Source organism: Cinclus cinclus, chromosome 26 (genome assembly GCF_963662255.1).
Source record: "Cinclus cinclus chromosome 26, bCinCin1.1, whole genome shotgun sequence".
NCBI classification, from domain to species: Eukaryota; Metazoa; Chordata; class Aves; order Passeriformes; family Cinclidae; genus Cinclus; species Cinclus cinclus.
The window spans coordinates 3,954,681-3,975,997 of record NC_085071.1 but is presented as its reverse complement, the minus strand read 5'-3'; the positions used below and the strand labels follow the sequence as shown (position 1 = coordinate 3,975,997).

The window sequence follows — 21,317 nt, the reverse complement described above, 5'->3', positions numbered from 1 at the left end:
GGTTTTCAGAGGAAAAAAACAGTAGTTGTTCCCCTTGTATTAAAATGCCTCAGGAAGGTCAGCTCCAGCAGGAGTTCTCATCCAGTTCACTGGTGAGAGCAGGACAGAACAAGCTGCTGGTCTTGAAACCAGACCTTTCTTACACGGAATCAGTGTCCACAAAGCTGCTCAGAAGTTTGCTCTGCTCTTACCTTTCTTAGTTGCTTCAAAGCTGTCGTGGAAGTGTATCCTCTGGATGTCATAGGTTAGGGTTGTGTTGGGCAACAAAGTTCTGTTCCTGTTAATGATGTTGGCGGAGAATCGGAAGGCTTGTTCCTCAGCACTCATCACCTGCGTGTTTGGGCCATCTGCATACTCAAAAATTCCTCCTGCAAGACAAAAAATTCCACCTTTGAGCCACAGTTTGTTTCACAAATTCATGCAGCAAGGATAAGAAAATTCTTGGAACATTTGCGGATGGAGTAGGGCTTGCTTGAGGACCTGTCCTGTACTGAAATGAAGACATGAAGAACTGGGTTTTTCTTGTATGCTGGTCTGTGAGAATGCTCAGGGTGGCAGCTTTGTGGGGCAATAAGAGGTGGTTTAAAGTTTTGGACTATTTTTACAAGCCAGATAAGTGGCTTCCCATAAAACTTTAGGACCAGACCATGGGAAGTGGACAGGCTTATTGCCCATCTGCAGGGAGGCTCCAGGTCTGTGCTCTGAGGAATTACTGGGTACAAAACTGGCACTCTCCTCCTCTTGAAATCCTCCTGCCTCAACACCCACCCCTGGTCCTTGCACGGGAGACAGGCAGGGCGGTGCTGCTGCTGGCTATTTTCAGTGCCATTTTCAGTACTCTTCTCCTTTTTTATTGTTCCTCATGTTTAGTTCTCCAAGTTTTTAATTCAGACCAGCAGAGACTTCTGGATTTGCCTACCCTACAGCTCCTCTGCTCAGTAATGCACGTCTCAGATGAAGCTTTCCTGTGTTCAAAAGTTGTTAATGCCATTACACCTCCCCAAGGGCAACAAGCTCATGTCACAGCATCCCTGGGTTTCTTGGCTCCGTGTCTGTGAGTCTTGTCCTCAGTTCTCACTGACAGCCACTCTAATTGGAGTGACTTGGAGCAGGCATGGGTTATGTAATCATGTGTCCTTGTCTCTGAGATGCAGGAGCCACCCTGCACCCCTCGCAGAACCATGGAAAGACACAAACCATGCTCTATCTTATTCAAAAGAAAACCAAAATAATTAATAGATGAGTGAAATAAGCAAGTACAATTGGTAACAGATGGTCTCAGGGTTCATTAGCAGAAGGAAAATCTTCCTCTTCAATTTAAGATAGTCCTCAAACATTTTGTTGTAGACAACAGATGTCTGCTCAGCCCTCCTGGCTTTCAGGCAGTGCCATGAATCCTTCCCCAGCAGCCAGAGCACATTTTCTATAGTTTTATAGCTATTTGGTGTTAGCCAGGAGTTCCAGTTTGGGCAGAGCCAAGCTGACAACTTTGCTGATGGCCATGCTCTGAGTGTCCTCCTGGGAGTGTGACAAGAGCCATAGACTGGGTGAAGCACAGGAGCAATGGCTGGAGATGTTCTCAGCAAGGAAGCAGAAGGATTTACAAAAGGCCTCTGACTTTTTGCTCCCCTTGATTGTGACAAGTCCCTTTCCTCCTCTTCCTCTGCAGTCTTTGTGCATCCATGTCCCCAGTTGTGAAGTGAGTGTGGGAATTAATTTGCGTTCACAGACATAAAAAAGTTTGAGCTGTTTCCTACATGTCTCTGCTAGAAAGAAACACTGAGCTCATTGCTAATTTTGGTTATAGGCAGAAGAATAAAGGAAAAAAAAGAGGCTGAATGCTCATTCTGGAGCATCATTTCAGTCTTACGTGATTTTCAGCCAGTCACTCATGGGCAGGTTTTCAATCCAGAATGCTGAGCAGCGTAGGCAGGAGTGTAGCAGAATTGTCCACATGCCTCATTCTCACTGGATTATGCCAAAACATTTGGGTTTTGACTGGTACAAAGAAAATTATTCATCCACATCAAAGTTTGCATATGCTGGCAGCTCAATATAAGTTTCTTAGGGCAGAAGAAAGTTCATCTACAATATTACATCAGATTCAATAAACAAAAGTAAAGTGAGTGCGAGATTCACCCCATATTTCTGTTCAAAGCTTCACTGTCCAGGGACTTGTTGTTTCCTGGCATAGCCCTGAAGTGATAACTGCTTAATGTTACCTTGTTTATCCACCAGCTGGCATTAAGCTTTCTCCATGTCCAGGACTTTCAGGGTTGCATTGGAGCATGTCTTACTATAAGAGAATATAGAAGGGCTGGATATGTGGATCATTGGTGTTTGATGCTAAATAAATTCCCTTACCAGACATCCAACTGGATACAGCAGGCTTTTTGACAGGAAGGAGTTTTCTGTGCAGTCACCGAGTCCCTTGAGTTCAGGGCCAGGCGATGAGAGAGCAGGGATGGGTTTCCACATATTTCCCATTGCTGGGAACACACCAGGAATACTCTGGGGCAGTGGGAGTCTCCCATAGTTGCTGTGGAGCCACCACATGCCCCAGCCTGATCTTTGCTCAGAAACTGGGGAGACTGGGAGCACCTGATGTCAGATCTGTGCAGGGATTCATGGCACATCCCATTGGATCCTCACATCCCTCTTGGCTGTGAGCCACTCCTTCAGAGATGTTCATTCCCATCATTATTTAAAGAGCCTAATAACTGGCTTGAAACAGCTGATTAATGCATAATCTTCATCATGATTACACAGCATAACTGGCATTAATTTGCAAAGCCAGCTAATTATGAAAATAATTGTTGCAGTTCTTCCATTTGAGCAAAATGGAGACACTCAGCTCGTGGCATTGGCAGCACGAGGGATGTGACATCAGCTGGCTGATGGCTGGGCTGGGGGACCCCAGGGGTCCCCTGCAAACCTCAGCAGGAGAGATGAAGGAACAGGGCTGGGCAATCTGCTGCTGAGAGCTGGACAATTGCAGGCAGCTCCACTGCAAAGTGATCCCACGCAGGCCTTGGGCAGAAACCTCATCCTGCTTCACTCTCACAAACGAGAGCCAGTGGGTGTGAAAAGTCCACAACTAAACAGTGTCCACTTTTATACACAATGCTTCGACAAATCCCACCCAGGAGAGCACAGCTGAAGCTTCTTTAGTGCTGCTGTCCCTCTCTAAACCTCTGCCCTATTTTGGAAGCTAGTTCCGATGTCTTGGAGGTCACTGGATGCTCTGTGGTGCTTTCCTGTCTGTGCAGGTCTCGGCTTCTCATTCCTTCTTTCTTCCCCTCCCGTGGCTCGGCAGAGAGATAAAAGATGGCCATGACGAGGTCTGTCATGCTTTGTGACATCCTCCTGAGGTTTTTCAGAAGATTTGCTGCCTGATTTATGTGTGCTGTTCCTTGACCAGTCAATAGAGCCCAAGGACTCCCTGCTGCAGCACCTGAACTTTATCAGTTCAGGTTGACTTTGTTTGCATAGATATTTTTCCCTGGGAACCTTCTTTTTATGCCATGTTTGGGGGGGCCTTTGGTGCAATGGGATCTGGGACTGGGAGTCTGCCTTGTAGAAGATGCTTCACACAAGCTGTTGATGAAGGCTTTCAACCCTTATCACTTATTTTACATATTTTTTGATGAAGTAATCCATTGTTATATCTGACTTCTTGGATTTTAAAATCAATCCCAGGCACGTTAAATAATTATTCAGTTGTCTTTTACTCTTAAAGCAGATTAATTGCTCTCTGGAGAATGTCAGCCAGTGTATGGGAAAACACACTAATTACAATCAACCTCATGTCTGACTGCTTTCTGTTACTTTATTTGATGACCTCGACATTGCTGCTAAGGTAAGGAGTTTTCAAAATCTGAAATGGGATTCCAGAGCAAATGCCTAAAACTCCCTTTGGGTCTAGACCAGAAGAGAAATAGTGGGGATGGGCAGGCAGGAGGAGCCTGGCCTGGCACAAGGGGAAGTTTGGCTGAAAACCACAGAGGGTTTCACTCGGAGTAGCAGAACTCAGGCTTCTCTTCAGGGTAAAACCTGGATCCCACAGAACACCTTAAATCCCGTTGATGACAATCAGAACAACCCAGGTCTCTCTGCATCCAGCAAAACTGCACTGCACTCTTCTGTCCCCAGGGATGGTGCTGGAAGACTTTGGGAATGCCCCCAGGATGGAGATGGAAAGACACTCGGGCAATGGGCTGGGAACCTTCCTCCACCACTCCAGTGATCCTGGAACATGGCTGCATGGGCTCAGTGCAGTTATTTTTAGTTTTGTCAAGAGCTAAGTCAAGAAAGTCAAAGTATTTTAGGTTTTCATTTCTCCCCTCTTTTGCCTTTTACCAAAACAAACAGCTTCATTCTCAGAAAGAAAATTCCAGCAGCCCTCAGCGTGTGGTGTGATCTCTTATCTTCTACTCCTTATAAATCACGGAGTTATTTAGCTTTGAAGAACAACTATTTCTGATAACACTTTTCTCTCCCCCGCTGACAGTGTTGTTCACACATTTAGACAGCCCTGACAGCCTCTTTCCATGTGACATCCGGGAAGAAATACCTGGTTTGAGATAGCTCTTACTGAGGATGGAGCCAGCAGAGCTCCTCAGGGACACAGGAGCTCCTATTCCCACTCACAGCCCTTTCGTGCCCAGAGCTGTGGTTTTTGTGTTTTTTTACTCTGAGGTTATAAAATGTTTTTGCTGTTGCCTTCTGAGGCATGAGATTTGCCCTTTTCTGAGGACAAATCACTGTTTTGGGGACAGTATTAGCAAATGGGCCGATGAGCACAGGTACACAGAATTTAGTGCCTTTTCCTGCAGGATGCTGCTCCACAAGCCCCTGAGGCAGAAAATGGAGAGTCTGTGGAGTCTTCCTCACAGAGCTGCCTCCCTGGGAAGGCTTGGAGAACCTGACACTGCTGCTTGGCTGACAAGACCAGTGATGAAAATCTCACTGTCATGGCCCAGGTCCCTTGAGAGCTGCTGTTTATACAGCAGCATTATAGAGAGAAATGAGATAACACTGCTGGGAAGTGAAAGAAAGTTCCCTGGAGCACGAGGTTGTGGCTGGGAACGGGGCTCCAACTCCCAGAGCCTGCCCGTCCTGGGGGACTGTGGCAGTCTCAGGTGCAATAATAAGGATGAAGAGAGAGCAGGGAAATCCAGAAGGCAATAAATATCAGCAGTACAAAAAGGGAAAGCAATGACAGATTTATTCAGAAGAAATCTCTCCTTGCACCTTCCCCCAAGGAGCTGCTACTGTGAAATTCTCCATGAGTGTGCTCCAAGGAGCTGGTCCTGTGCTCAGCCCGGCATGGAGCAGAGCCCCCAGGTCTGGTGCTGATGCCAGCTGGTCCCCAGGCAGAAACAAACCCACCCTATGAACTGATGAGTGAGGAAAGCAGTGCCAGGAGCTCTGGGGGCTCCCACCCTTGCAGAGCCCTTGTTACTCCAGGGAAGCGCTGGCTGCCAAAGAGGTGCAGTGGATCCCCCTGCCCCAGCCCCATCCAGCCCCATCCAGCCCCGTCCAGCCCCATCCAGCCCCATCCAGCCCCCTGGGGAAGCTGGCAGCATCCTGGGATGTGCCTTGCAGCAGCACCACGGAGCCGCTCCAGCCAAGGCAGCGAGCACAACTTGCAAACTGATCGAAACAAACCTTCTGGGAAGGAGCTGAAAATAATTCCCGTGGTCTGTCAGTGGGTTCTTGGGCTTGACAGAGCAGCAGGATCTGAGTCCCTGTCCCTGACCCCCTTCAAGTGCTGCTGATCATGCACTGGCTCCGTCACTTCAGCGTGCTCTGCCTAATGTGATGCAGCACAGCCGCGGATCCAAAGCAATTTCAGGCTTCATCAACACGCATCACGCAAGAGAGCCCCAGCGCAGGGCTTGGGGCTCGGGGGCTGAGCTGGCCCTGCCCACGGGAGCTCCTCACTCTGGATGCTGATTGCTAAAAACCCAGGAGCAGGATCTGCCTGGAACGCGGGGAGAGGATTAACCTCAGAGCCAGTGTGTCTGGATCGCTTACGCTCACACGCTGCCTGCGTTCGCTGTGCGTTTCTTTCCTATAAATTAAAAAGGCACCAGCCTGTCCCTCAGCTGCTCCCACCCTGGCAGCTTCCCTGGCTCTCAGGTCCAAGGCATTTCCATCTGCTTTTTTCCAGTTTCATGGGGCTGAGGAAGCCCATGACATATCTGCCCATCCAGGAGCTTTTCCTGTGTCCATGATACCCTACAGAGAAACTGAGCCAAGCAGGGGCTGAGCGCAGCCCCTCTGGGCTCGGGTTTGGGTGTTCCTGAACTCCCCAGCACACCTGACTGGATTTGCTGCCTGACGTCCTTGGGAAGAGGCAGGACATGGATCTTGGATCCCCTGTGAGCTCAGAGGAGAGGCAGAAGATCCCCCCCAGTGTCCGGGAGCTCACTGTCCCCAAACACCCTCAAATGTGACCAGGAACGTTTCTATTACAGCTGCTGTGACCCTGCATGATGGAGCCAAACCTGAGTGGGAACAGTCCTGTTGTCACCTCCCTGCCACAGCCCCCCACACCGGTCACTCTGGGGGTGTCCCTGGGACCCCACGGTGGCTGGTAGAGGACAGAGATGCATTCCCAGTGCCTCTGCTTCCACCACACGGTGCAGCAGGAGGCAGAGCCAGGTTATTGCTGAGTAATGCCAAGGAAATGAATTCAACCAGCAAATCAGATACGTGAAATACAAATGCATCCCACAAGGAGGGATTTCCCACCTGCCAGGACAGAAATCCCATCGCAGCAGGTTGATCCATTCCCAGGAGACAGTGTCTCCTTCTTTTCTTATTTTGGTATTGAATATGCAAAATCCTATTTCATTTACTCTGAATTAAGCACTTCATGTCACAGGGGGTGACATTCTTCTATGTATAAGCTGCTTAACAGATGAGCAGTCAAGTGGCAAAGCAATACATTATTAATGCTTCTGGTTAAATGAACTGATTAAAACCACTGGAGCTAAAATGTATGTATCAGCACTTTACTCACACTAAATGAGGAATTAATGGAACATGGCAGGTTGTGTTTTTAATGAACAGTAGATAGGGAAGGTCTGGAAAGGTTTGTCACTGCTCCTAGGGATGACCTGTTGCATCCTCAGCTGGACACTGGCACTGCTCATCCCCATGGGTCAGGACATGGCAGAACAGGCTGCGGCTCCTAGAAACAAACTTCTCCTCATTGCAAACCCTCCTCGTTTGGCCTAATTGGCAGCATTTCCTCTGCCATGCTTTGAACAAGCTGTTGTGGTGTTGCACGTTTGACATCTGAGGAAGAGCGTTTACCGCAGCGGCGGAGCGTAACCCCGACCAAGGGAGCGGATCAAAGCGCTAATCTGAGATCAAAAGCCTTCAGTGGCGCTACAGCAGAAATAAATTAAGTTAGCAACAGATTTCTTAATGATATTTAAATTTCTAATTTGCATAATACATGATTAAAATAAAATGGGCTTTTTTTTTTTTTCCTAAGCAGGCTCAATTAATTTAAAAAAAAAAAAAAAAGAAAGCAGCATCATAATCTCAGAGGAACAGATTACCATCAAGATAAAGGCAAGGAAAATGCCACGGAACTTTTAATTTACCCAGTATTCGGCTCACAGGAAATGCAAATCTCCCGAAGTGACCCTGCCTGTTGCAGCCTCAGAACTCTGCTAGGGGCTGATCTCCCAGTGACACCCAGTCCCACCATTGCCCTCGATGCTGGCTGGGAAAGGCTCCCACGGGCTCTAAGTGATTTATTTCCCTGCAAAAGGGAGATCTGGCAGCTTTGGGCTACTTGCGCTTATCTTGTTCTTGCTATGGGATACCTCACCAGGTATCGGGGCTCCCTGGGATTATTTACCTGTTCGGATTGGTTTATGAACTGCCCAGAATTTAACCACGGTGTCAATTCCAGCCTCCACTCTCTGCCACCCCACTGCCAGGGAGGGGCATCTGGACTGGACTGTGCCACCAGTCCCCCCGTGTCCATCCCTGCCCTCCTGCCCTGAGTGATGGCCCCTCCTCCCCAAAACCTCATCGGAGCAGTCTAAACTCAGCAGGCGTGTCCTGGGAATCACCGATGGCTGCATAAATCAGGCACAGGCAAATGTCACTTTTATGGCAGTGCTTTGGGGTGAGAGCACGTGTGACACTGTAATATATGGGGGAAACAAAAGGGTTTGAAAGCTTCAAATTATTGCAGATGTGTAATACAGGGTTGAGGTGGTATAGCTGGAAGGGAATTTTCTGTATTTTCTGTGTTTTCTGTGGTGTTTTATTGCCCTTTGGAGGCGTCTGGGGTGTCCATCAGGGCATGGCTCAGGCAAGGTACAGAGTAGGGAGTGAGGCCACACCGAAACATAAATCCCACCTCGTGCCAGGACTGACCAGGCTTCTAACAAAGCCTGCAGGGTGCTAAAACACTCTGAATTTCTCTCTACTATGTGCTGGAGAGCTGAGGGCTGGCCCCGTGTCCCTCTGTACGGATTCCCCAGTTTGGTGCTCCCCACCCAGCAGAGCTCCAACCCAGCTGGTGACTGCTCTTCCCATTTATCGGAGTGCAGACTGCGTCCAGCAAGTTCATTTGTGAAAATTCACTGTAAACTGAACACAGGGTGTTGGAAACCAAACCCGCTTCTTTTGGGGGGAAAAAAAAAATAGTCTACCCAGGTAAACTGGATTTTGCAAATCTTAGAGCTCTGCACTGGGAGAGCCCATTGGAAGCACACAGACCTGGCAAGCTAAATTAAGGTGACAATGATTGCATATTAATTAAATTATTCTCCAATATTCATTCCTGAGATGCAGCTTAAAGACTTAATACCCACCTGGCATGTAGCATATACTAGACTTAAGAAACCTACATTAAATCCTGTTTTCTATCCACAGTGTAATCAAACACTGACAGTCAACTTGTTTCTCACTTTTGTAATGATGCTTCCAAAAATTGGGACCTTGACTAGGATGAGGCATTCAATGGCAAATGCAGTTCTGCAAATATTATGACATATTGTTTGTCATCTGCCCTAAATATTTAACAGTTCCATTTTACAAGATTTTTGTGCCACATGCTGAGTATTTGCTCCTGATAGATGCTAAATTTGACTGATTCCATTCAGGAGCTGACAGTCCCAAAGCCTTGTGAGGATCTTTGCTGTTGGCATCTTCTGTTTAAAAGAAAGCAGAGAAGGGAAAAAAAAAACAAAAACACAGAGTGCCCTGTAAAAATTGTTTCTGCTTAATCCCATCTCCTCTCCTCAGAAAATCCTTTTTGTAGGAAGAGATCAAAGGTCTGTAATAGATTTCAACAGGTCTCCAGGAAGTGCAGGGGGAGCGTGGGGCTCTGGGGGATTGACCTGCCCTGCTGCTGGTGCTTGGGGCAGCCAAAGGTGTAACTGGGACATTCACAGACCGATTCTGGCTTTTCCTCTTCCTATTTTAATGTTTTAGTGTTGTTAAGCAGAGGGAAAAACCAGACTTTGCCAGGATGTGGCACTTGCTGGGCACGGGAGGTGGGGGGCAGTACAGGGGCCCACACTGGGACCTGTGAGAATTTTTACAAATTCCTTCCCAATCTACCTTGACTGAAATCTTTTATGGTGGGAAAGATCTGCCCGGGGAGGGCATTTTTGAAACCTGCAATCTTCAGTATATTTTATGAATGGTTATTTTCCCTCACTTTGTTTTAACCCTCCCCGCCATTTCTTAATTTTCAATTCTGGATGCCCAGGGTAATTACAGCTGAAAGATCTGCTGGCTTAAAAGCAGCACTTTATTCCAGGGAATGAAAGAAAGGAAAAAAAAAAAACAGAAATGACAAAAGGATCTGCTCTGAAAAATGCTTTCATTATTTTCCTGTCATCTGTACTCTTGGTTTACAAACAGCCCCACACAGAACAGGGGACGTGCTGGACCTGCCCGACAGCTGGGCTCCAAAGGAATTCCACATTCCCTAAATGATCAAAACCAGCTTTTAAAAACCGATTCTGTTCCACAGAGGAACAGCTGCCCACGGTGAAGTGGCTGGCGTGGGGCTGTGCTGGTGCCATCGCTGCCCAGGGGTCCCTGTCACCACGGTGGGTGCTCTACCTGCTCCCAGCCACGCTGCCAGCCTGCCCTGGCCGTGGGTTTATCCTGCTCCTGGCTCTCTGCCCAGGGTCAGGGCTCGGCACGGGGTCCTGACCCCACCTGCGCTGAGCTCTGCTCTGCTGGGAAAAGGGTTTGGATTGTGCCATGGGAGGGAACTGGACCCAAACACCATCGGGGGCTCCAGCTGCCCCAGGCTGAGCTCTGGGGAGGGCAGCACCTGGCTCTGGGCACCCTGCTCCACGGGGGTGATGGGCACCGAGTGCCACTGGCACCACATCAGCGCCACGGGCGGCGTGTCCCTGCACAGAGCTGGGGGCCATTGCTCCAAAGGGAGATCCACTGCCAGAGGGGGATCCACTGCCAGAGGGGGATCCACTGTCAGAGAGGGGATCCACTGCCAGAGGGGATCCACTGCCAGAGGGGATCCACTGCCAGAGATCCCACTGCCAGAGGGGGATCCACTGTCAGAGAGGGGATCCACTGCCAGAGAGGGGATCCACTGCCAGAGGGGGAATCCACTGCCAGAGGGGATCCACTGTCAGAGGGGGATCCACTGCCAGAGGGGGAATCCACTGCCAGAGGGGGATCCACTGCCAGAGGGGGAATCCACTGCCAGAGGGGATCCACTGCCACAGGGGGATCCACTGCCAGAGGGGATCCACTGCCAGAGGGGGAATCCACTGCCAGAGGGGGATCCACTGCCAGAGGGGGAATCCACTGCCAGAGGGGGATCCACTGCCAGAGGGGATCCACTGCCAGAGGGGGAATCCACTGCCAGAGGGGGATCCACTGCCAGAGGGGATCCACTGCCAGAGGGGGATCCACTGCCAGAGGGGATCCACTGCCAGAGGGGGAATCCACTGCCAGAGGGGGATCCACTGCCAGAGGGGGATCCACTGCCAGAGGGGATCCACTGCCAGAGGGGATCCACTGTCAGAGAGGGGATCCACTGCCAGAGGGGGATCCACTGCCAGAGGGGATCCACTGCCAGAGGGGGATCCACTGTCAGAGAGGGGATCCACTGCCAGAGGGGATCCACTGTCAGAGGGGGATCCACTGTCAGAGAGGGGATCCACTGCCAGAGGGGATCCACTGCCAGAGGGGATCCACTGCCAGAGATCCCACTGCCAGAGGGGGGATCCACTGCCAGAGGGGGAATCCACTGCCAGAGGGGATCAACTGCCAGAGGGGGGATCCACTGCCAGAGGGGGATCCACTGCCAGAGGGGATCCACTGTCAGAGGGGATCCACTGCCAGAGGGGATCCACTGCCAGAGATCCCACTGCCAGAGGGGGGATCCACTGCCAGAGGGGGAATCCACTGCCAGAGGGGATCAACTGCCAGAGGGGGGATCCACTGCCAGAGGGGGATCCACTGCCAGAGGGGATCCACTGTCAGAGGGGATCCACTGCCAGAGGGGATCAACTGCCAGAGATCCTGCTGCCAGAGGGGGATCCACTGCCAGAGGGGGAATCCACTGCCAGAGGGGGATCCACTGCCAGAGATCCTGCTGCCAGAGGGGAATCCACTGCCAGAGGGGGATCCACTGCCAGAGATCCCATTGCCAGAGGCATCCACTGCCACTGACCCCACTGCCAGAGGGGGATCCACTGCCAGTGACGCAAATGCCAGAGATCCCTCTGCCAGAGGGATCCGCTGCCACTGACCTCATGGCCAGAGGGGGATCCACTGCCAGTGACGCAACTGCCATAGGGATCCACTGCCAGAGATCCCACTGCCAGTGGGGGATCCACTGCCAGTGATCCCACTGCCAGAGATCCCACTGCCAGTGGGGGATCCACTGCCAGTGATCCCACTGCCAGAGATCCCACTGCCAGTGGGGGATCCACTGCCAGTGATCTGCCACACTGGCAGAGCTGAATGTCTCAGTAGGAACTGAACCAAGCATCTGCTAGTGAAGCTGAATATTCATTATTATGACTAAACACAGTGAATCACAAATTAAAATGGATAAATTCTTAGTTGGTAGATCAGAAAAGGGGGAATTAGAAAAACATTCAAATTCTAGATGAGGTGGAAGAGGAAAGCTTTATTAAGAGATCCAAATGCAGTTAAAACTGAGTGTCAGTCTCTGTGCAGTGCTTGACACAGCCCTTTGTCACTCGTGACAGTGGATGTCACTGTGCCACTGGCAGCTCAGCACTGACCTGACCCTGTAACTGCTCACACCAACCCCGGAGCCGTGATGTTTTGTGGAATTCTGAGATTCCTTACCATGATCACTGTTCACTCAATGCTAAGGACACTGTTTCCTCTACTCCAGTATTATGAATTATCGAGAATTATGTATTCAGTGGCTTCCATTGATTCATGCAGAGCTAATTAATGGAATACATCTACCTACAATAAACATGAGCAATAACTCATGCCTCATTAGCACCAATGAGCAAACTGCTCCAGGGAGCAGGCAGGTCTCTGGAAGGGTTAATGGATCTACTGATTGAAATGAAACACTTTTTTTTTTTTTCTGGAATAGTGGTTTTTTTCCCCTGCCATTTCTTACATTTTAGGTGTGTTAGTATTTCCTTTGTAATGGTTTAAACTGGGAGCTATAAACTGGGAGTAGCATTAATTCAATGGAAATATGGTTTGATGAAGCTTGAGCAAAAGGGATACTGGTGAGTGGGAGCTTCAAAAGGAGCTGAGCATGCACTTGAGCTGAATTTGACTTTAATTAAAAAGCATATTGAAGGGAGAGATTTCTGACAGGAAAACTGAGGAGTGAAGGGTTCCTATTTCCCACCCTATTTATAAATCAGCGAACATGAGCTGGCATCCTCCTCTCACAAGGGCTGTACAGTAAGCAGATTGTCTGGGGGGAAACCACATGAAGTTGTGAAACAATCCTCCTCCTCTTTGTCCCTTGTGTGGGATGAGCAGCCAGGGATCAGCCCCATGGGGGTCACTGCTCCATGCCTGGACCATGGATTGGAATCAGGGACAGCATCCCTGAATTTCCTCTCATTTACAGGTAACTGCTGCAGAACTTGAGTAATATCTTCAGTTTCAGATTTAAGTGACAAAAAGCAAGATTAATAAGTGGAGCTGTCCATGTGAAAGCAAATGTGGAGAGGATGCTGCAGACACCCCCTGCTGCAGTGCCAAGCCACTGGTTCATGCAGCGCTTTCTTCTTCAGGCGTGTAATATATTTAAAGGCTATTTGCAAAAGATGCTTCTAGCATCTTCTGGCCCAGCAGTAAGTGGGACTGTGCTGGGCAGCAGCACGTGAACCAGATTAGATGAAGTGTCGGGTCACTGCCACTTGTCCTCTGCAATATCCAGACTTAAACTGCTGCAAACACGTGAGTCCCAGCAAAGTCCCAGCAAGGGGGCTGGGCAGGGGGCACAGGGCTTTCAAGTTGCATCCTCTTGCCCTGATCTGTGCTCTCCTACAGCTGCTATTGGCCTTGGCTACCCTGCCAGGGTGAGTGTGTGCAGTGCCCCCTTTTTGTGGGACTCCCTTAGCTAAAATCCACTGGTAACGTCTTGGGGCTGTAATGATGCCTTAAGATTTTAGCTTTTATATTTTTCAAATCCTGTATTGCATTAGTGTATAGCTCTAAGCTCCATATGGAGTGTTAGTTACTGTCCTCACATTTTGGTCAGATAAAACAGCCCTTCTAGGCCTGAGATCCAAGGACACCCTAGAGCCTCAGGCCACAAAAAGTGTGAACAAAAGTGAATTGGGGGGGGAGCAAAGTGGGGCTAAATGACTTCATTACCTGAAGCTGTAACTAGAGGATTAACCCTTGATATGTAAATGGACCAAACTTAGATCTGTCTGAAAAACTCCTGACCATGATCCATTTTGGGTGTAGCCCCTACAGGAGGGGGCTTTGTCTGCCCTTAGTGCATCCGAAGGCCCTTCATTAAATAAATCTGCTTTTATTCTCTTAATTCTGTCTAGCCCCTGCTTTTAGGCAAGCCCAAAAAGGCATCAGTAATAATGAGGATATATGAGGCAGCACTGGGAACCAGTGGTGGTATTCCTGCTCCTGTGGTGGGCCTTGCTGCCGACACGTAGCAAGAATGCAGAAAAGATCTAAAAGTAAACCATGAAGAGAGATGGGGTCTGTCCTTGCATCCATCACTGCGGCCCTTGTCCTTGGAGCAGCTGAGCAGCAGCTCCAGGGGTGCCCCAGCCATGGAGGTGACCTTGCCTTCCCCAGAGCAGGGAGCCCTGTGCATCTCCAGGCTTTGCTCAGGTCCCTCTCGGGAGAATACTTGCAGAAAACGTGGTGTGAATGATTTCACTTCTTAAACACTGTTTATGGAAATACTTCAAGGCCTGACCTAGGTCACATCTCACCAGACAATGAGTTGGGATAACCCAACCCTCCTAGTGCTTTGCTCAGCTTTGTAGTAGAAAGAGAATCCTCCAGCTTTTTTTTTTTTTTTTTTTCCTTTCTTTCTCCAGCAAAAAGAAAAACCAGACATTAGTTAGAAGGCAAGGGGAGAAGAAGAGATGTGACTTTTGGAGCTTGCAGGCAGTAGGATTAAGGCTCAGAAAGATGATTCTCTGTTCAAGGTCAGCAGTGATCTCGGGTACCCTGGCTCAGTGTGGATCCTCTCCCTCCTGGCAGGTCTTGTGGACCTGGAACAGAGGCTAGACAATGTTAAAGGAATAAAGTAGGGATTTATTAAAAGGCCTTTAAAGGATACACCTTGGGGAATAGAAGAGCCCAGACATGGCTACACCCAAGATGGACCCAAGATGGACAACTGGTCATGACTCTTCACACTTTTATAAGTTTTGGTCCATTTACATATTGGGGTCAATTGTCCAATTACAGCTCCAGATTACGAAGTCCCAGCCTCCCAGTTTGCTCTTTTCAGTTCTCTGTTGGTTATGCTTTTTGGACCTGAAGCTGCAATGGTGTCCTTGGTTTTTGGGCTGGAAAAGGATTGTTTAGTCTGACTAAACTGTGAAGAGAACCTACTAACACTTTATATGAAGTTCAGAGTTACACACTAAGGCAATACAGAATCTAAAAACGATGAAAGCTAAAACATAAGGCATCATCAGTATGGGAGCCAGTGTTGGCTGGAGCTCCAGGTGTGGTCCTTTCCCATCTTGCTGTAATAAAATGCTTCTATCCCAATAAGCAGGAGTTAATTTCAGTGCATTCGAGCTCTTTGTTCAGTTTTGTGGATTTGGGAGGTTCTTCCCAAAGTGTTCATGCTGAATGAATGTATTTTTATTAATGCTTTCAAATGGAGACGAAAAGGATGTGTTTTCTCAGAGATGTTAGGCTTGATGAAGCCAAAAACTCCAGAGCTTCAACCTCTGCTCCTCCAGCTTTGTTTTAGCTGAGCCTTAATGCAGTAATGATCCTGCAGTCCCCTTGGAGATGAAGACAGAAACCCTGAGTGGATTAGCATGTGGAACTGTCTATTCCAGCTGGGCTTCCTTGTTCTCAAGAGCTGCTCAGAACTCCATTTATTAATGGGCTGCTTAAACAACCAAATGGGTTCCAGACTGAGTTTTGTCTTTCCCTTCTCCCCTCACCTAAGGAAACCCACAAGTCCTCCAGCAGAGTAATCCAGACCCAAATCCCAGGGGCAGCCAGGTTAGCCTCTTTGGCAAGTGCAGCTGGTCAGCAGAATCCACTGGAAGTGTGAATACTGGAGCTGGTCAGAGATAACCCCACCCTCGTTCCCTTGTCCATCAGTGAAGGGACGGCTGGCAGCACTCGCAGCTCCTCTTGGTGGGGGTTTGGGGGCAGGTGGCTTTGGCTGCCCAGGGTGCCACAGCTCCTGTGTCACAGACGTGGCTGTGGCTGCTGAGGATGTTGTGGCTGTCCTGTCCCTCTCATGGCTCTGCTGGGGAAGCCAGGACAAGTCCCCATGGGCTGGTGGCTCTGCTCAGAGGGGTGGGCAGATACAGCCATGGTCATCAGGGCAGCCATGAGTGTGCTGAGCTGTTGCCTTGTCCTTCACAGATTTTACTGTTAATAATTTTATTTTTAGCTTTCACTCCCAGAATTCATCCAAGCAGGGATTGTTCATCTTGCTCAAGTATATTTTGAAACATATTCTTACAGGGTATATTGCATGAATATTAGCAACTTATTTTTTTCCTTGGGTGTTCTTCAAATAATCCCTGCTTTGAAATGCTGAAACAAAGATACACAAAGGTCTGGCTCTGCAGGACGAGTGCAAGTGAAAGGTCACAGAGGAGCATGGGGCTTGTCTGTGGAGCTAAAGGGATAAACACAAATGCCTTTCTGAACTTTTCTCCTCCTCTTGCTGCTCACCCACCCCCACTGGAAACACTTTTCCAGAGGAAGGTGGGAGACTTCTTTCTATTCTGAATCTTTCTGCAAATTTTCATTTTAAAAGTAGAATAAGACAGTAATAACTGTGCCTTTTCCTGGCTTAGTACAAGGAATCTTCCCAATGTCAAAGCAGTATTAGAACGGATGGGGCCAATTCACTCCCTGGGTTTTCCTGTGACCTTTCAAGTCTGCACAGAGCTACACTTTGTATAAATAGACTGAAATAATAGTGGAGGATGTGGGTTGGTTCTTTAGTTTAGAAGCAAAAAAAGGCTTTGCTTAGATAAACACAGCAATCCCATGCAGAAAGGTCAGAAGCTGAGCCCCGTAGCCAATGCAGGGGTTGGAATTAAAACCTGAATTGCCCCTTGGAGTCGCCTCACCACACCAGACCAGCCCTGGGCTGTATTTTGGCTGCAGTGTGGCCAGCACCCCACATCTGCTGGGCTTTGCTGCTGGCTGAGTTTTGCTGTGGCCATTGGGAGCAGCAGAGCCGTGCCCATGGTGCTTGGGCAGTTCAGCTGTCCAGGTGTGCAGGGCAGGTACTCAAGGTCTCCATGCCCACCTCGTGCTGGGCTGGGAGTGTCCAAGCCAGGAGACACCTCTGCCAAGGCACAGCTGTGTCCTACTTGTGTCCCTGCTGCCATGCTGCCTGTGCCTATTAATGAGGAGGTATTTTAGGGCAGAGCACTGGGGAGTTGGTTTAATTAGCAGGTTACAGGGTATTTGTGCTTAAATTAACTTTGGCTGAGTTTTCTTTCCTTTTCACAAACTCAGTTAAAACACCAGTTACTGGTGCAGCCTCCTTACAGGGTCCTGAGGCTGTGACTTCACCTACAGACAACCAGAGGCTGGACCGAAGGTTATGTGACATTCTCCACAGATGAATAAAAAGAAACACATGCAGTGGCCTTTCAGTAATTCTGTGCAGGGTTTGGGCAGGGGGACAGAGCATAAACAAACTCATAAAATCACTGTGGCATCACACTGCTCAATGACAATATCTTGTCTAATCATGGGAAGCTTAGAGACATCCTCAAGAAGGTATCAAATGGAAATGTAGGACTGTGGATGGATCCAGGATGAATCCTGAGGAGACTGAGTAAAAGAAGTGGGTATTAATGAGTAGTGCAGAAACAAGGACTTGAGGAAATTCAACTATAAAAACATGGGGAAAAGGGATTGTCTGTATAACTAGGAAACAGGTAAAAGAACAGACCAAAAGGGAGACATAAAGCTGGAAATTGGATAATAAATCTCTGCCCTCATCAAAGAAGAGACAGTTCTATTGGAAAATAAAAATAACATCCTAGAACACAACAAAGTGGAATTTATAGCCCAATTAAAAATGCACGTCTGAAAAAAACCCCAAACCTCAAATACGTTTCTTCCTACTTTAGGTAGAATGAAGTGAGAGCAGAGCATATGGCGGGGGCTGATCAGAAACTGGAAGGAAAGAATAACTTGGATGTATAATTGATTCAGGACTTCTCTCTGCCTCAGAGGTGGTTTGCAAGGTCACAGGCTGCCTCAAAGCTGCTGCCTCCCCCAGTCTTGAAAGTCATTTCCTCTCCACCAGCAGTGTCTGTCTCTGGTGCTCCAACCTGAGGTCAAGAGACCACGGAAATGGAGCCCAGGGAAGGATTTGCAGAGGATGGCTGCACTGTACATGACAGGACTGAGTGGGAATCTTGTAGTTTTAAGCCTGGTGCCTTTAAACTGATGGGAGATTCAACTGGGGGACGGGGTGGAGGCTTGTGAAGTGGTGCTGTCACAGGAAGCTGTAACAGGAGCCAGGAGCAGCCCTATGGATCTCATCCCCCCAAGGAAATGCTGTGCCAGAGCATTATGGTGCCTACAAACCCACCGGAACAGCCTGAAGAGAACAGATTGTCCCATTATAGAGCCCACAAAAACACCTTTAAGCATCATAAAAAGCAGAAGTGCAGGTCTGAGGACGAGCCTCTGACTCCCAAAGAACATGGAAAAGGGGGAGGAACACCAGTGTGCTGCACAGGGACAACACGTCCCCCTTGTCCAGTGCTCCTCCAGTGGGGAGGACAGAGGGGCACCTGCAGGGCTTCAGTGGGAAGAGAATCCCCTTGTCTGTGCAGGGAGGGAGAGGGGAAAGCAAAATCGCAAACACTCCTGAAAACTCAGGGCAGCTTTTACATGAGCAACAAAAGCCACACTGGCCGCACAAACCATCTGGAGCTCCCTGTGGGGATTCAATAAACTCCTGCAGATTGCTTCAGACATTTTCCACTCTCTCCACTCATTTTATGTGCAGAGTTCAGTGAGACACTGTTTCCTATTCAAACAACACTTGTCACTTACATTTGGGTCGTTTTTCTTCTCTCTGGCAGTACTTTGCTTTTCTGTCTCTTTAGTTTCCTGTGTGCCCTCAGCGTGGAGGGGCCGTGAGCCTTGGCACGGCTCGGTCCAGGGCACAGTGGCCCCAGTGTGGGGCACAGCACCGTGGGTGGTGCCTTCTCCTTGGTCCTAAAATTAAGAGCCAGGCACGCTTAAGGGATAAAGGGTTTTTATCTTGGTATTTAATAAGGATCTTTAAGGTGCGACGCTTAGCCGAGGTGGAGCGCGCTGAGACGCACACACACCGTAGGTGGTGTAGGCAATTGTATGGACTTTGTAAATTAGCATATCTAACAAATGCCCCAATGAGAGGCTTGAGTGAATAGTGTGTTACCCTCCTATTTTGAAGTATTTCTCCCTCGATGGGCCTAACGCTAGTTTATAGGATGTATTTTCTTTTTCTTTTGTATTTCGAATTTTCAAGATAGCGTAGGGCTTTCCAGCCTCCAACTCTGAGGCCTTCAGGATATTTGGTCTTCTGGCCTAAAAGAATATTAGGGCTATGTTAAGTTATTAGGCTTGAGGAATTACAAGTATGCATGTTGAGAATCCATCAAAACTACATAAAAGAAAAGGCAAAAAAAATCATCATGGCATCATGTGGTCCAGCACTGTGGGGTCCAGCATGTCACAGTGACCCCAGCTGTGCTCCAGGGCTGTGACTCAGTGCCTGCCCCTTCCCTCCTCTCCCACAGATTTGTGGTTTCCCCTCCTGTCCCTCTCCATCCTGCTGCAGTGCAGGCAGCCGTGCCAGCAGCACCAGCTGGTCACCACGTCCTGCCTGTCTGCTGCTTATCAGGAGTCCAGCCACAGACACTCACACTCCAGCAGTGAATTATGATATAAAAATAAGCACAGGCCTGATTATTCCCTTTGTCTGCTTTTTGCAAACAGATGCTCCATTATTTGTTGAGCCTGTTCTGAAACTCCACTGACACGTACGTGGTGTGGGTTATCTCAGATTTGCAGGCACTTTCGTGTCTTAATTTTTAAAGTGCATTCTTTAAAATGCCCTGCAGATGCATACGGCGTGTGGGGTGTTTGAGTGACCTTGTACCCCAGGACAGTGCAGTCAGCAGTGACCAAAGGCCAGAAGAGTTTTGTTTCCCAGCCCTATCAGAGACATAGATCCCACCCCAGCCTTGACGTGGGTATCTAGCACAGCCTTCCCACACTCATTTTAAGGGAGGAGAAGCTTTGTTGTGCTGACTCAGAGCCAGTTTTGGGCTAGACAGTGTGCAAATGTGCTGGAGGAATGGTCACCCACCCCTCACCGTGTCATCTCATGATATACAGAAAGCTGAACTCTTTAGAAGTTTCCCAGTGCATGTTCTCTGCTCTACTGAATGACCAAATAGGTATTTCTGGGGCCTGCACAGACTTCATTTGCTCAGCTGCAGGTTGTCTGTGGATATAGAAATTCACATGATGAAGAATTATCCCTTATCTATCTGCACGGCATATACACGGCAAGCGGATTCATTTTTTAAAAAAAAGAGTTCTACACTGAGAATATTTGAAAATTTGTGCCCACCAGGCTTGTTATGCACATGGTGGATAGACAAGAGCTCCTGTCTGCTCATGGTGCTGCTTGTGACATTCTCAAATCTCAGCCTTGTCCCATCTACCAATGCTGCAAGAGTGTGTCCTGAATAAGGGGATTTGGTGGATCTCTGCAGTGTTCAGCAATTTCAGCTCCCAGGGATACAGAGGAGCAATTTCCCTCATGCTCCTTGCCATTTCAGGTTTCATTTCCGAAGAAACTTAAAGGAAAATTCAGCTCAAATTACTCTGCATTTGCCTCCCATCAGAGCAAAATTGTATGATAGCTTTTACTTGATTTCTGCATGAAACCCCCTGTCAATGCTGAGTTCTTTTTGGATGGATCCTGCTAAATAAGTAAGAAATGCAGGTGTTTGAAAAGGTAAAATCCAGGCTTGAATCAGCAAGCTTGACTCGCTGCAGCTCTCTAGCCATGGAAAATGAGGGAGGAAATCTTTCTAAAGTCCTTTCAGCTCCAGTCAAAACTTGTCCTGAACTGAGGCAGCTGTGGTGCCTCTCTGGGTACCTGGAGCCCCTCAGCATTTGGCAGGGCTGGGAGATGCCTGTGCAGGATCCTGTGGGAATGGAAAAAGAAACACTGACCTAGGCCAGGCTCTCTGCTACTGGTGCCAAATCTGTTTGTTCTGCTTCTAAAATAATAATAGAACAAATTTTCTGAGCATCTTGGCGCCAGACTTCTCGTCCCTGGGTGCTTCAAAGGAAAGAGCTCCTTTTTTCAGACCTCGCTGAGGTCACTGAGGCTGTGGACAACAACACTCCATGCCTTTCAAAATCATTTTCAATTAACACAAGAATCTAATGAAAGCACGTAATCACAGGTGCTCAGCTGCCACGGGACTAATCGGAGACGCCGACTTCAAATGCCACATCTTCAGAAAACTCAGCTAAAAAAGGCTTTTCATGCATGTCAGTCTGAGACTTTCCACTTGTGCCTTCAGCCAGGGGGGAGGTATTTGCTGCATTCTGACAGA

At 48.6% G+C, this 21,317-nt stretch overlaps 1 protein-coding gene across 1 annotated transcript in view; it reads right to left on the bottom strand.

Moving 5' to 3' along the window:
- GRIK3 (glutamate ionotropic receptor kainate type subunit 3) overlaps positions 1–21,317 on the bottom strand; it is a 107,496-nt gene that overhangs the window by 48,715 nt on the left and 37,464 nt on the right. The window contains exon 2 of the mRNA XM_062509250.1: positions 192–368. Within this exon, the coding sequence (XP_062365234.1) occupies positions 192–368 (177 nt within the window). The remainder of the gene's footprint in view (positions 1–191; positions 369–21,317) is intronic.